We start from the raw sequence: 14,920 nt of genomic DNA on the forward strand, positions 1-14,920 counted from the left end.
TATTTACTTTTTCTTTATTATTATTATTTGTATTTTATGCCTTGTATTTTTAAATCTATGCATTAGTTTCTTAAACTTATATGTTCAAATGCTTTTTCTCTTTTGACATCTTGATGTTTGTTTAAAATTTTGTACTGTATACTCAAATGTTGTTAATAAAGTTGTTATAAAAAAAATACTGTCAACATGCTCTACACTTATTCTTCTTATGTGAACCTTCTTTTAATTTCTGGTCCATAATTGAAAAATATATCATATCTAAAAGTAATAAGATAACTATAACATCTCAAAATGTAATTACATATTTTAAACATGATATTCACAATTTAGAATTTGTTGTAAATTTGTTCATCTTATTTGGAAAATTTCATTCATAAAAATAAATATACTAAAACACACCCATATTTTAAAATCTTCCTATTGGAATTTGAAAATTATATTAAATCTTTAGAATTTATCTATAATAAAAAACTCTAACACCCTGGCTATTTATAAACAATTCTTTAATATTGACTGAACTCTCTGTTGCATTTCTTTATTTGTTAGATTTCTTATTTTTATTTATTTATTTACTGTTTTTATACTATTATTTGTATATTATGCTTTGTATCTTTAAATCTGTGCATTATTTTCTTAAACTTATATGTTCAAATGCTTTTCCCCTTTTGATATCTTGTTGTTTGTTCAAATTTTTGTACTGTATACTCAAATGTTTTCAATAAAGTTGAAAAAAAAAAATACTGTCAACATGCACGGTACACCATGGACTTAGACAAGCAGTTTCTGACAGTTTTTTTTTTTTTTTTTATTGTTTCAAATATAAATGGTGCACAACAGGCTGCATCTGTTCCTCATTCATTCATCTGCACTTATAATAACATTAATTCTACATGTATGTGTCAGTTAGTTTCCAAATATTTTTTTTTTTACATTAAATAACTGTCTTGATTGGAAACAGCATGATGCAACAGTTTTTAAGATACTTTTTTAAATTTACATAATGTCCTTGACTTTTGATTATTATTATTATTATTATTTTTTTTTTAAGGTGTGAAAGTCTTTTCTCCTACAGAGGACAAAATGGATCTCAGGAGGATTAATGCCTTTAGTGTGAAAAACCTAATCCTAATTTCCTTCCTTCCTTCCTTCCTACTTTTATGGAAGTTACAAAAATATTTTTTTCTCTCCATGAAGCCTTAAGTGTTTTATCACCATTTATTACAATATGATCCTCTGCATTTTGCATTATTTAAATGAAAATCAGGTATTTTCCTGCATTTAATTCACTAATGATCATAAAGATGTTCATAAAAGCTCAGATTAAGGTTCAAGGTTCACTTTTATTGTCATTACATGTAGTGTGTACATGAAACAAAATCAATACTCAGGTCCAGCAATGTACATGGTAAAAATCCTATAAAATGAATCCTATATTAAAGATAATAACAATAAAATCTAATAATACCAGTAAAACCTAAAACTAAATAATGAATAAATATGCATTAAAGTTGAGGGTTATTATATTAGAAACAGAGAAAACTGAAGAAAAATTGACTTTTGCAGAAAATCTATGATAACAAATTTGAACTTTGACCTACCTTTCCCAAATTGTAATGACATCTATTCTGGGTCACTGGCAATCTATAAACCCAATTTGGTATGAATTGAACCAATAGTTTTGCTGCTAAAGTGTTAATAAGCCAAGAAACAAACTGAACCAAAAACAATATCCCTTACCTCCCTTTCAGGGGGCGGGGTAATTATGTCAAAACAGAAAAAAATGGAGAAAAAGTGACTTTTTCAGCAAGCAGCATTTGCAGCATTGCTAACTGAACATAAACCAAACATCTGCATCCACTGTCATTAATCCAGCTCCATAGGTTTTACTGGTGAATCAATGTTGTAGAAGATGACAGTGTTTCCACGTTCACTACAGAACCTCTGAATGTCCAAATGGGTCATATTTGATGACCATGAAAAGATGACAAACTGTATTTTACACCAATTATTTATATGTATTGATAGGATTAGTGAATCAACAGGTAATAAACGGTTTAGACTGGTAGATGATTTTGGTCACCAGTGGTTGTTTGGGTCTTTATGGGTTAAATTCTACAAAACTAAAAGTACAGTCGTATAAAAGTTTTAAGGACATCCTTTTCATTTTACACGATCTCAAATATTGTCAAGACTTATTTGTGGAAACATCTTTTTTGTGTTTCAAAAGGTGTGGCTGCATCAGAAAAACACAAACAAATGCAAATGATTTTGTTGTTGCTGTTTAATGTCAACAAGGAAAAAATAATAAAAGTAAATTCTTGTGTTTCAACATGTCATGTCCTGGATCTGTTTCATTATTTAACTGAAACATCCAGTTTTGACGTTGATGGAACAGAGCATGTGCAGAGGGGAACATGTGGGTTTGGAGAATGGAACAATACTGGCAGAGTTCAATGACTTAAGAATGATTCTGAAACTTTTTTCCACCACAAATGCAAGATATTTTAATTTTTCCTACTTGATAGAGTTGTTATTTACCTATTAGACACTGGAATAATGTAACTGTTACTTTGACTTTCTTCTATTATGACAACAGAGGACATGCCTTGGTTTCCTACATGCTGTCTAATAACTTATTTTACATTGAGTTGATATTGTTGATGGTCAGACTTATCAGACTTGACTTGAATTATGCTCCAATCTCTCTTTTATGGCACTACATTACCTTTACGGCATAGTCATATATAAAGGTGACTACATTCAATAACATTGTCCAAAATACCACAGAGCAAAATCATCCCACCTTCACAACAAACGAGTCTTTACTCTGACAGAAAAACACATTAACTGTTCATAACACTGAGCATAATTTTGTAAGTTTAAGATTTCAAGTTTGATGTTAATTATCCCATAAATTTCCCCATGTGGGACAAATAAAGGCATATCTTATCTTATAAAAACCCAGACATCCACTGGTGACCAACAGCATCTACTGATCTAAAATGTTATATAACCTCTGACTCACTAATCTTATCAATCCATGTAAATAATTGTTGTAAAATACAGTTTGTCATCTTTTCACGGTCATCAAATATGACCCATTTGGACATTCAGAGGCTTTGTAGTTACCATGGAAACACCATCATCTTCTCAAACATTGATTCACCAGTAAAAACCATAGAGTTTGATCAATGACAGTGGGTAGACACACTGGGTTTATGTTCAGTTAGTGATATATTTTACTGAAAAAGCCACATTCTCTTCAGTTTTCTGTGTTTTTGGTATAATAACCATCAACTTTAATCTGAGCTTCAATGAACATCTACATGATCACTAAAAATACCAGATTTTCAGTCAAAAATTGCAAAACACACAGCGTAATATTTGAGTAAAAAGGTGAGAAATCACTGAAGAAAAGTTAAATATAAAGAAAAAACTATTTTGAAATTGCCACAAAAGTAGCACTGGGTCTTTATGGGTTAATGTTTCCATATCATTTTCATTACTTTGGTACATACACACAGATTTACGTTGATCAAATGTGCAGTTTCACCATCCTTCCAACAGAGAGCACTATCTAATCATAGAACCAACCGTCTGACAGCATTCATAACTGTTAATGAGGCAAAAGACTGAGACACAAACATGACACTGTGTTTAATATTAAGGCAGTTATAAATTCTAATTGGATCATATCTATCTGATAAGTTAATGCTGCTGTCAATTGCACTGCCTTTTCAGAATCCATTTTTTATAAGGTTTTGGGTCAACTTCATTAATTTTTGATCCCAGACAGGAACATTTCACTCCCTGCGCAGAGGTGCAATTTGTTGGATTTGATAGCAATAATCGCTGTGCAAACATCCCACACAAAATATGCTCTCAATACAACTTGTTGGCACTGAGGGAACATTTCTACAGATGTACAGGTTAATAAATTTGACATGTGTGTCTGGATAGATTCGTCATCACCACTCACTTATCCGTACAGTTGGGATAGTGTTTATTATATAATTACATAGATGGTAGAGGTTTCTATCATTTGTACTAACAGTTACAGTAGTGGTATATCCACTGTTAATACTTGTATTTGTAGTAGTAGTATTAATAGTTATGGAGATTTGTTCTAGTTATTGGTAATTATACTAACACCAGCTAATCTACTTTTTAACAGTTCAAGTTCAGTTTGTTATGCATCAATTGAATCCGTGTGTCTCCCCCTACTTTGCCCCCTTCTCCCCCAGTCTCCTCCTTTAACCCCAACTGGTCAAGGAAGATGGCAATCCTCCAGGAGTGAGGGTCTGGAAATTGGCTTGAGAGTCTAGTTTGGACCAGCTCCATATGTAAAGTGTCATGAGGTAACTTTTGTTATGATTTGATGCTTTATAAATAAAATTTGACTGATTGCTGGATTGAAGTTCTGTCAGTTACTGAGTCAAAATGTGCTTTCTGTGGTCATAACTTTGACCAAAATCTAATAAGGACATTCTTGAGTCCAATTCAATGTGTCAGATTTTCCAACATTCTGTCCAACTTTTCTCAAAAAATCTTGTTTGATATAAGTTGGACTGAACAGACCAACACACCTAAGACATGTATTTTGGACACAAAAAACAGATACAATGGTCACCCTCACACAAAACTACTGCTAAACCTGAATGCAGCTGAGTCACTGGAGCACACAGAAATCAAACAAAAATAATATTCAGCAGAGCATTTATTTTCCAGTGTCAGTCACATGATGAGCAAAATAACGATCTTAACATGCAGCAGTGTTCCCTCCCAAAGGTTAAGTGTGAATAATATCAACAGCTACAGATACAATGCTCAACAGAAATGAGTACACCCCAACGGATTTGTCAGAAAACCTTTAGTTTCCTTTCAGAATTAATATTTTCTATGGGACATGATAAAAAACAAAAAACAAACAAACAACAAAACAAAATAAACAAACTCAGAAATATGGACCAATGATTGCAAACACCATTTGCTGATTTGCACACAAAAAAGTAATTAATTCAAGACCATGTTGTAAAAATACACCCCACTAATGTTTTTGGAGCCAAGCTATATTTTAGACTATGAAATTCTCATTAATTGTTTAACTATTCATTAAAGAGGCATCTAGCAGATAGTAAAGTAGAAAATTAAAAACGCTCCCATGTCTCACTGTCAATAATTCCACCATATGGAAGACAAACGTTACAAGACCTGAGAAAGCGAATCATTTCTTAAATAGATCAGAAACACTTCATTTATCAGTCAAAATACTGTAACAAAAGTGATACATCACTTCCAGGCCAATCACAGAAGTTAACGCCTCAACAGGAGCATTTTCTGATGAGAGGTGTTGAAGAAACTTGCTATAAATGTTCACTGCAGTTAGATTAAGAATGAAGGAGTCGGAGTGGGGTGTTTCCCATGATACATTGCAGCATCCACTGCAGAGGAATGACATGCATGACTCATCCATGACGGAAGCCTCTCCTAAATCCTTTGCACAAAAACACCCACCTAGAATCTGCCAGAGCCCATGCTGAAAACAATAAAGACTGGTGGGACTCTATATTCTGGAGTTATAAGATAAAGATGAATGTTTTTGGAACTGATGGCTTCAAAACTGTATGGCATCATAGAGGTGAGGAGTGTAAAGTAAAAACACATGGTGCCTACAGTGTCAGTGTCCTTATGTCAGGCAGCTGCATTTCACTGATGGCATCATGAATTCTCAAACATACTTCTCTGTATTGACAAAGAAGATGCTACCGTCTCCACATGCCCTCAGTAGTTGTGCACTTTTCTAATGTGACAATAAACCAAAATGCACATCTAAGTCCACTGTTGGATTTCTGAAGAAGAGTGGAGTGAAAGTAATTCAGCGTTTCCTGATCTGAACCCAATCGAACACATGTGGGTGAATTCTGAAAAAGAAGACACTCTTAAAGAACAGAAAGAACTGAAAACTTTCATATCATTCTGGGCCATCCTTAAAAATCATGGAGATCATACAAAATACTAGATGTAGTAGTCTTCTGCATCCACTAATATGAGTAAAACTGAAAATTTAAGCTACATTATTAACCTTATTTTCATGTTATGATGTAAGAAGAGGTTCTATAAAACTCCCTCACGTCAAAATTTAGGAAATTACTGTGTTCTTTGAGACATTGATTCAAATCTTACTTCTGAAAGGGGGTGTACTCATTTATGATGAGCGCTGTCAATCAGAATTTTAGTGCACTGTATGTTCAGAAAATACATATGAACATTCCCTTAACATTCAAAAAGGACTGGACAGCATTTGTACCGGACACAAGGAATGGCTGTTTTTAGTTTGACACGAGACGCTAAAGGTTTCCTCTTGATTAACTAGTGATTGTCCTCTCTTATGGTCTTGGAGGCTTTGGTGTGTGTAACATCTGGTTAAGTTGCACGCTAAGATCATCAGGCCTGCCTTCCCCACTTTTGGGTTTACAGACAAGCCGTCACAGGTCAGACACACACACACCAACACCAAAAGACCATCAGAGAAGTCAGGAATCAAAGAAAGACATCAGACAGGAGTTTTACAGGTATGTGGGCAGGTCCTTCTCCACCGCCTAGAAAGAAAAATATGCACGACTTAGACTTGGTATGAGTAAATACAGTTCACCTCAATAAATGTCAAATAAAAAAACCCTGGATAAATCTCTACAAATCAAGAATAGTAAATAGACACAAGATATCATTACAAAATATGCAGCATTTTAAAGTCATGTGCTTCAGAAATGTATCATGAATGTCACTTACAGATGGATCTTCATTAGGACCATATCTCTTCACCACTTGTCCCTCTCGATTTATTAGGAACTGTTGAGGAATTAAATTATAATATTAACTCATAATGTTCATGCAAGCAAAGCAGGAAAAGTGTCGACTAAAAGGCTTCTTAAAAAAAAATACAAATACCGACTATAATGAAAAATACCTTTGTGAAGTTCCACTTGATGTTACTGTGGAGAGAAAAACAACAACTGTCACAACAGAGCCTGTACATAATACCTTGAAAACTTATGACTATTGTAGTTTATTTTGGGATTTATTGACAGAAATAAAGCTCATGGGATGTTGAAAAATCCTTAAGCTCCACGGCAAATACTTTTTAGTTATGAACGTTTGAAATCCAGCCCTCATTTTATGTGTGCTCTGAATCTCACTAATTATTTTTCCACTGGATTGGTACTGAGAAAAGAGAAGGAAAAAAACCCTCTAAGGATAATTTGAAACATGTAAATACATCAATAGCTGAAATTAAATTTGTAAACATAAATAACTACTTCGGTGGAAAAATTAAAGGTGTTTAATCACTACTTTTCACTTTCTTACAAAACAGACTTTGCCTGTGTGATATCAATATAGTTCAATCATATCTAGGCGATATAAGGTCGTGCATAAAAAAATGACTGCTGCAAATCTTAATAAACAAAGCTTCAGAGGTGAAATACACACATTTATTTATCCCTGAAACATCCTTGAAACATTAAAGTGTTTCTACTCATTGCAGATAAATATGCAATATTACTTCATTTAATGTTCTTAAAAATAGCAAACTTTTCTACTTTTTATTGGCGACAACATCAACTTGTCTATTGCATCTGGACAAAATATTAATCAATGAGCTCAATACACCAGTGATGCAGATATATTTCAGGGTATGTGCAGTTTTGATTAAGCCATATGTATACCCTTATAAAGTCTTTTTTCAAGACGTCCTTTATCAAATTTAAGTCGTTACATTGACAAAAGTAACAATACTACAGGTCTTGTAGTTATTGCCTTGAACCAGTCAAAATTTCCATCCATTTTGACTTGATCATCTCCAAAAAGACATTAATATATGAAAGCATAAAGAACATCTTCAATTTTTTACATATCTGTAATGAATATTAACATTTCCCCTAAAAAAAAATTGTGAGTGACATTCAAATAAACCTCTTGAGCAAAATACACTGTTAAAATGTGAGGTTTTCAGCTGCAGATCTCTATTTAGGTTTAGTCATTTTTTAAATGCAGGACCAAATAACTTGAGTGACAGAGCAAAATTAATGTTACACAAAATCAATACTTGGTTGCAACAGAGTGAGAACTTGTAGAAATAATTTAAGACAAAATTATGTGGAGAAGCCACACTGGTTATAATATAAAACAGACAGTTATTTATTTATTTGTTTGTTTGTTTGTTTCAAAGTCTAGACAATGTCAGAATTAATCACAAATGTGATTTCCAGCTACCGTACTTCAAAACTGAATGAAGTTCCTGCCTTTGTGATGCAGATGAGAGGCAGGCAGTGTGTCTAGGCATTAGAGACACATTAATGAGGAAACTTAGCTCAGGTCAAGCCTCAAATTTGCTTAAAAAAAAAAAAAAAAAAAAAAAAAAAAAAAGAGTATTTGAAAAAACACTTTAGAACTTTTACAAAAGGTCCACTGAACTTTACAGAAGTTTAACATAATTTTTTCTAGTGACATTTTTAAGAAAACCAATGACACAAACTGGGAATAACTGCAGATTTTATTGGATGTTTTTTTCTTCCTTTTCTTCTTTTTTTTCCCCCCCTTTGCACTGATGAGGATGAGCTGTACTCAGTTTTGTTGTATAGCCATTGTACAATGACATTAAAATCTATTCTATTCTAAAAGCAACCTTTGAAAGCAACATTAAACAAGTGTTCGATATGAAGAGCATAGATACTGCTCTGGCTTTTACACTTGATTAACAGGTTATTCAATTGTATAGCATAGAGCAGATTGTACAAATATTGTTAAGATGTAGGTACTGAAATCATTTAAATGTCCTTTGAGCCAGAAAAAGAAAGTAAAACAGAAAGAGTCAACTCACTTTCCCAGAGTTCCTTTGCCTTTAGGCTGTGCTTTCATCCACTTCCACAGTGGGTGAGCGTTGTCTCCATTCACCTCAATCTTACTGAAGAGATCAAACTCGACATTGTAACCTTTGGCAAACTCTTTAATGTCTGCTTCAGTCCCTGGTTCCTGAATTATACCAATACATAAAGAATATAGATTGGCATGACACATGAAAATGATCAGGGAATGTATCAGATATACAAGAAAACAAATGTTTGTTTGAACTGCCAAATTAAATGTCAAAGGTTATAGTAATGTCAGCACATAAAAAACATTATTACATATTGTGCTGACATCAGGAAATCTCACTAACCTGTCCTCCAAACTGGTTGCAGGGGAAACCCAGGATGCGTAAACCTTTGTCAGCATAGGATGCGTGCAAACCCTGTAGCTGAGTGTAGTTTACCTTGGTCTTTCCTCATTTAGAGGCTACATTAGTGATGATACACACAAACCCTCTGCAAAAAGAACAGACAGGACAAAGCTGTAATTCTACAAAAGCACAGAACAATTACATACAAAAATCTCTTTAACTGAGAAGCCCTTCTATTTTACCTGTACTTTTCAAGAGATACTTCATTGCCATCGATATCTTTGGCAGAAAACTCATAGATTGATTTGGCACTTTGCCAATCTGCTGCCTGGGCACACTGCAAAAAACATGAAACATAAAAACAGTAAGTGTGATACTGAAAGAGTCATTTAGAGGTAGAGGTTTGTAAGGGCTAAAGTCTGTGAAAGCAAACCAAAGGGCATAGCCCAAGAGAAAAACAAAGATGACTCAAGAAACATGACAGGAGAAGCAAGGAGGTTAATCACTGCTTTAAATGCTCACTGCACTTTGACTCAGTTGAGTCATTACACTATTCAAGTCCCCACCACTGAGCTTTTTATCCTAATAGGTTTATCCGAGCAAAGTATTATTTCTGAACCAGATCTGACCGTTCCAGTTAAACCTATAGTGGATTGTGGATCCTGGACCATGGAGGGAAATAGTCTGTCAGGGGTAAAGTCTATGAAACCAAAGGGCAAGAGTGTGCTTTACTTCAGAAGACGACATGCAAGGAACAAAGCAAGGAAGTTAGAGGTTGCTTAATTATCAGTGAACTTTGTCCCATTTCCTATGTCATAATAGTATTATCTCTGTCATAACCCCGTGCATGTCCCAACAATTACGGTGTCAAACTAAACCTGTTTAGCAAACGTCGTACCAGATCAATGTTAAAACAAAATAGTGTTTTTACCTATAAAGGTAGACAGCACTTATAAATTACTGGTGATTATGCCAGGGATTCATTATAAAAAATAAAGGTTAAATGAATGCTGGTGGGTGTCTTTATTTTTACATTCATTCGCGTTTGTAGCATCAGATTAAAACCACTTCGGCGGTGTCTTTATCCCTCTCATTACAGCTAACGTTACCGACACAATAAGCTAGCTAATCATGCTACCATAAGAGGAAACGGGGATTTCAGGTAAATTTCCATGACTGGGCAGATAAGTCTGAGTGAAAAGGCTATTTGTTGCTTAAATTATGTCCTTATATTTTATATATTAATGCCTAAACGCTGACATTTAGCCTCAGGTGTTTATATGAAGATAGCGTTATCTTGGTCTGCGCATCGACATCGGACACATTTGTCTGTTACACCCCGTTTAAAAATAGAATCCTGGATGTGACCTACAACAACAGGCGGCAAACAGCAAACATATTAGAGGATTAAAATGCATCACACACACATACACACACAAAAAAAAGGTACTGTCAATTCTGTGTACTTACCATGCTTCTCACTACGCCTCTACTCCCCACTAAACCCAATAACACTGTGGATCTCCAAACCCACATGGCGGCCACAGTGACGGTAGGTGTCACATGACCCGTAGGTCCCGCCCCTTTAAACCGAAAAACCATGCATGAAATCTCACTTTATCTGTATAGATTTCCAGACCTATTTTGTCTTTGCTTTTCATAAAATGAGATATATAGATTTTTTATTAACATTTTTAAATATTAGAAATGACCTAAAAGTGCAAATACGGGGTTTAGAATAAAGAGTTCTTCATGTTTGCAGAAGCTCCGCCTTTTCCGGTGTTGGCACCTAATTTGGGGAATTAAAACAAGTGGTGGTAAAAATGTATTTTTTTAAATCCCGTTTCCGTAGTGTCCCCATTTACACATATGATATTTATTAATTTGAAAGATAATTTTATGAGTAAAAAAGATAACATAAAAAACCTTTATTTGTCCCACAATGGGGAAATTGCAGCGTTACAACAGTACAACAACATCAGTGGAAATAAGAGTTACAGGAAGATGTGGTTTGAGGTGAAGATAATGAAGTAATGTGTAGTTGTGTGTTTAGATAGATAGATAGATAGATAGATAGATAGATAGATAGATAGATAGATAGATAGATAGATAGATAGATAGATAGATAGATAGATAGATAGATAGATAGATAGATAGATAGATAGATTCATCACCTGGTTCATCACCTGTTTTTTTTATGTTAACACATTTGTTGATTGTATTATAATCATTCTGATTCTTCCTTTTTTATTTTGTTCTCAGTGCTTTTATCAGGGATTGACTCTGTACATCTGTTTATAATGCAACTTGCGTTATTTCGCTGTACTGTGGACTACAATGGACTGTGTGACTGGGTTTTTTTTTTCCTTGTATTGTCACTTTTGATTGTGACCAATCATGCAGCAACATGTACTGTTGTCCGAGTCAAATTTCCCATGAAGAGCAATAAAGTTTGATTTATTCTATATATTTATCTCTCGTCACATGTGACACACATTAACAGTTCCAAAATGGCTGCTGCCTTGGCACATTTTACCTCAATAATTGAAAGCAAAGTTAAAAAAAAAAAAAAAAACTATTATAAGAGATGAAAATCACTACAGTCTGGTTATGTTGAAACTGCAGAAACATCTTCACTCTAAATGGATCATAGACAGAGACAGTTATGGTGACATCACCGTGCAACTTTCTGGTGTGTAGTCTATGTATTTACTTATTTTCACAATCTGCTAAATTAACATATCGTTGTCTGTTACTACTTTTCGCTTACTACTTTTGACTTACAATAATAATAATAATGATAAATAATAATAATAATAATGGATTACATTTATATAGCACTTTTCTATGAACACATACTCAAAGTGTGTACAGTGGATCCATTATTCATTCACTCACATATTCACACTGCGGTACTGGTAAACTACATTTGTATCCACAGCTGTCCTGGGGCAGACTGATAGAGGCATGGCTTCCAGTCCGTGCCTACGGCCCCTCCACCACCACCGAACATTCATAGGCATTTATACACCAGTATGAGTAGCAGCACTGGAGGCAAGGAGGGTGAAGTGTCTTGCCCAAGGACACAACAGCACATGAGTAAGACAGACCGAGATTCGAACCACCAACCCTTCGGTTATTGGACCAACCTGCTCCCCCTTCTGAAGCCTATGAAGGTATAGAGTTATTTTGCTGAGTTTGCTTTCTATTCATACACAGATCACAATAAACAGTGACATTTCTGACCTTGTCTGGACAATTCAAATCCGGTGTGACCTATGCGACCTAGATTTGGCCAAAAATATGAACTATGGGTTGAATTGTGTCACTATTTACACATATGATGTTTGCCACATTAAAAGATAAAGACACAAAAGTAGCATCTAGTCATCAAGTGGATTTCTGGTTGTAAGTAACACATCACCAACACCAAAACTGGTGTTAATTCAACACATTTCACCCTGATCTTCAAGAGTGATGAGGGAAAGTATTAATATGGGCAAAAACTACCACAAGTGTGGTCATGTTGAAGCTGCAGAGACATCTTCAGCCAGACAGAGTATGTAAACACTGAGCAATGATATCATAATCTATAGTTTGTTTGTGTTTAAATATATGGTGGAATGTGGAGTAGAGTGGACTTTTGGGCTTCGTGGAAGTCTGTACTGTCTGAGTGGACCTGTGGGTCTGTTCTTGTGGAAGCAACTGGTGCCAAGGATACTGGCTGCAAGGAATTTTCTTATCACTTTGTCCAGTTACACTTTGTTCTTTCATCTTCTTCGCTGACCTCAACAATTTATGTGAACTGTGGAGGCGAGTGAGTTTCTCTCCCCACCAACAGATAATGATGACAGATGATGGACTACTGTATGAATCACTTTTCTAACTTTTTGACTGTTTGAACTGCTTTGTTCTGTCTTGATGACAATGTTCACTGTACTTTTCTTCAGGTGCAAAGACTCAAACTTCTCAAAGACAAACTCTTGTGCTTGGACAGCATTTATTTCACACCAGCAGTAATCAAGACATACTAATCTCCGTGATATTCTGTAATAAAAAAAAAAAGAAAAATGTTAGTTGCCCCAGAGGCTTCCTGCAGGTCATTTTTCTGACCATAACACTATGATAAAGACTGAGGACAAGATGAGAAAATGCTACAAACAGAGCAGGTGGAATTTTGAGATCAGCCAGTAATTGGCTTTGAATAATTTGTAGACTGGTCATTTTTTCTTTTCATACAATTAACATTAAATAATTTAACTCCAATATATACAGCTAAATTAAAAATAATGTGAATAGGTGATCATGTGAATTGGTAATGTAAGAATTTACAAAATTGTCATTGGTTTCGCATAAAAATATTTAATATTTGTTCTGTTTGCTGTGCTGCTTTAGGCCTATATGAAAATGCACTGTCACTGAAGGTCAGACGGAGGGTCTATGTGTGAATGTGATTATTTTCAGGTACAGTCAGTGTCAGTATTACATGATGCATGGTCTTTATGTGTCCTGGGGACTGAAGGCTTGGACTTTTAATGAACAATGTGTCCTGGGTGCCAGAGCAATGAGAAGTAGAGTGAGAAATGTCAGTGTTCAGCACTCCTCCTCTTCCTCCTTCTTATCCTCCTTCCCTCTGATTCACTACCTGTGTTACTCATCAGCCCACGGAGACATGTTCACTTGATTCATGTGACATGTAAGAGGGTGACAAGTTGATTACTACCTGACTTTTGACACATGAATACAGTGCATATCTGTGACTCCGTGTACCTCCAGACACCTCCTCATTCCAGCAGGAAAATAACCCTGGCTTATCCTGGCCTCTGCATGTGTTTACATACACTGCATACTGATGACACTGTCAGTCAAAAGGATTGGTCTGACCGGTAATGAAAATGTGCAAGGAGTGGAATATTCTGACTACCCTCACCAGACAGAGTCACAAATCTTAAAGCTTTCACTCGTCATTTCTTGTTGTACACCCATGTTGGATGTTCTGCCTTGTCCACCTATAGACTAATGCACAGACTTAGTTGTTTCTATAAGTCCATCTTCGGTCTGCTTCTATCATATCTTATGTTATTACTGACCCCAGGAAGAGTAGCTGTTGTGGTGTGCAGCAGCTAATGGGGATCAAACCTAATAAACTAATCATATCTTCAAACTACATCAGTCAGAAAAGTAGTTTCAGTCTTCAATCCCAGGCTTTATTCGTATTATTTATAGTAAAAAATCACTAAATATTCATTATATTCACTATATTGACCTATTCATTGAAATTCACTGGGAATAAAGGTATTCACATAGGATGCTGCCTCTGCAAAATGACCTAAAACATAAAGAATTTGTCTCATTAAACACATTGAAAGTGATCCTAAATGATTCGGAGGCAGAAACTTCTGGTTGTAGGTGTTTTGCTTTATTTAAGTGGCATCTTATTGTCATGTGATTTATATGACGTGTACAGTTGCAGAAAAAATTATTAGACCAACCTTGTTTTCTTTAATAAGGTACATTTGTTTGGGACAAATATAATGATAACAACAAAAAATAGCTCATAGGAGTTTAATTTCAGAGCCGATATCTAGCCATTTTCCATGGTTTTCTTGATAACAACCAAAATCACTTAAGTTCTTACATCAATATCTATGGCATTGTACTGACAAAAACAGTGCTTTTAGGCATTCCATGTTTTCTTTTCTG

At 34.9% G+C, this 14,920-nt stretch overlaps 1 protein-coding gene across 2 annotated transcripts; it reads right to left on the minus strand.

Annotated features, from left to right (window-relative positions):
• Positions 1–4,707: 4,707 nt before the first annotated feature.
• On the minus strand, positions 4,708–10,785 carry LOC115436948 (phospholipid hydroperoxide glutathione peroxidase-like). 2 transcript variants are annotated; one of them, XR_003937887.1, is made up of 8 exons: positions 10,688–10,785; positions 9,460–9,554; positions 9,218–9,362; positions 8,879–9,030; positions 6,968–6,992; positions 6,790–6,849; positions 4,934–6,599; positions 4,708–4,897 (listed from the first exon to the last, which is right to left on the minus strand). XR_003937887.1 is itself a non-coding variant. In XM_030159972.1 (7 exons), exons 1-7 carry the CDS (start codon positions 10,751–10,753, stop codon positions 6,567–6,569), a joined length of 576 nt encoding a protein of 191 aa, XP_030015832.1. In that variant the 5' UTR covers positions 10,754–10,785; the 3' UTR covers positions 4,708–6,566. The 2 variants fall into 2 exon arrangements, 1 of the variants encoding a protein (XP_030015832.1); XM_030159972.1 differs by having other exon boundaries at positions 4,708–6,599.
• Between the last annotated feature and the right edge of the window lie 4,135 nt (positions 10,786–14,920).

This window comes from Sphaeramia orbicularis, chromosome 17 (assembly GCF_902148855.1).
Source record: "Sphaeramia orbicularis chromosome 17, fSphaOr1.1, whole genome shotgun sequence".
Taxonomy (NCBI): Eukaryota; Metazoa; Chordata; class Actinopteri; order Kurtiformes; family Apogonidae; genus Sphaeramia; species Sphaeramia orbicularis.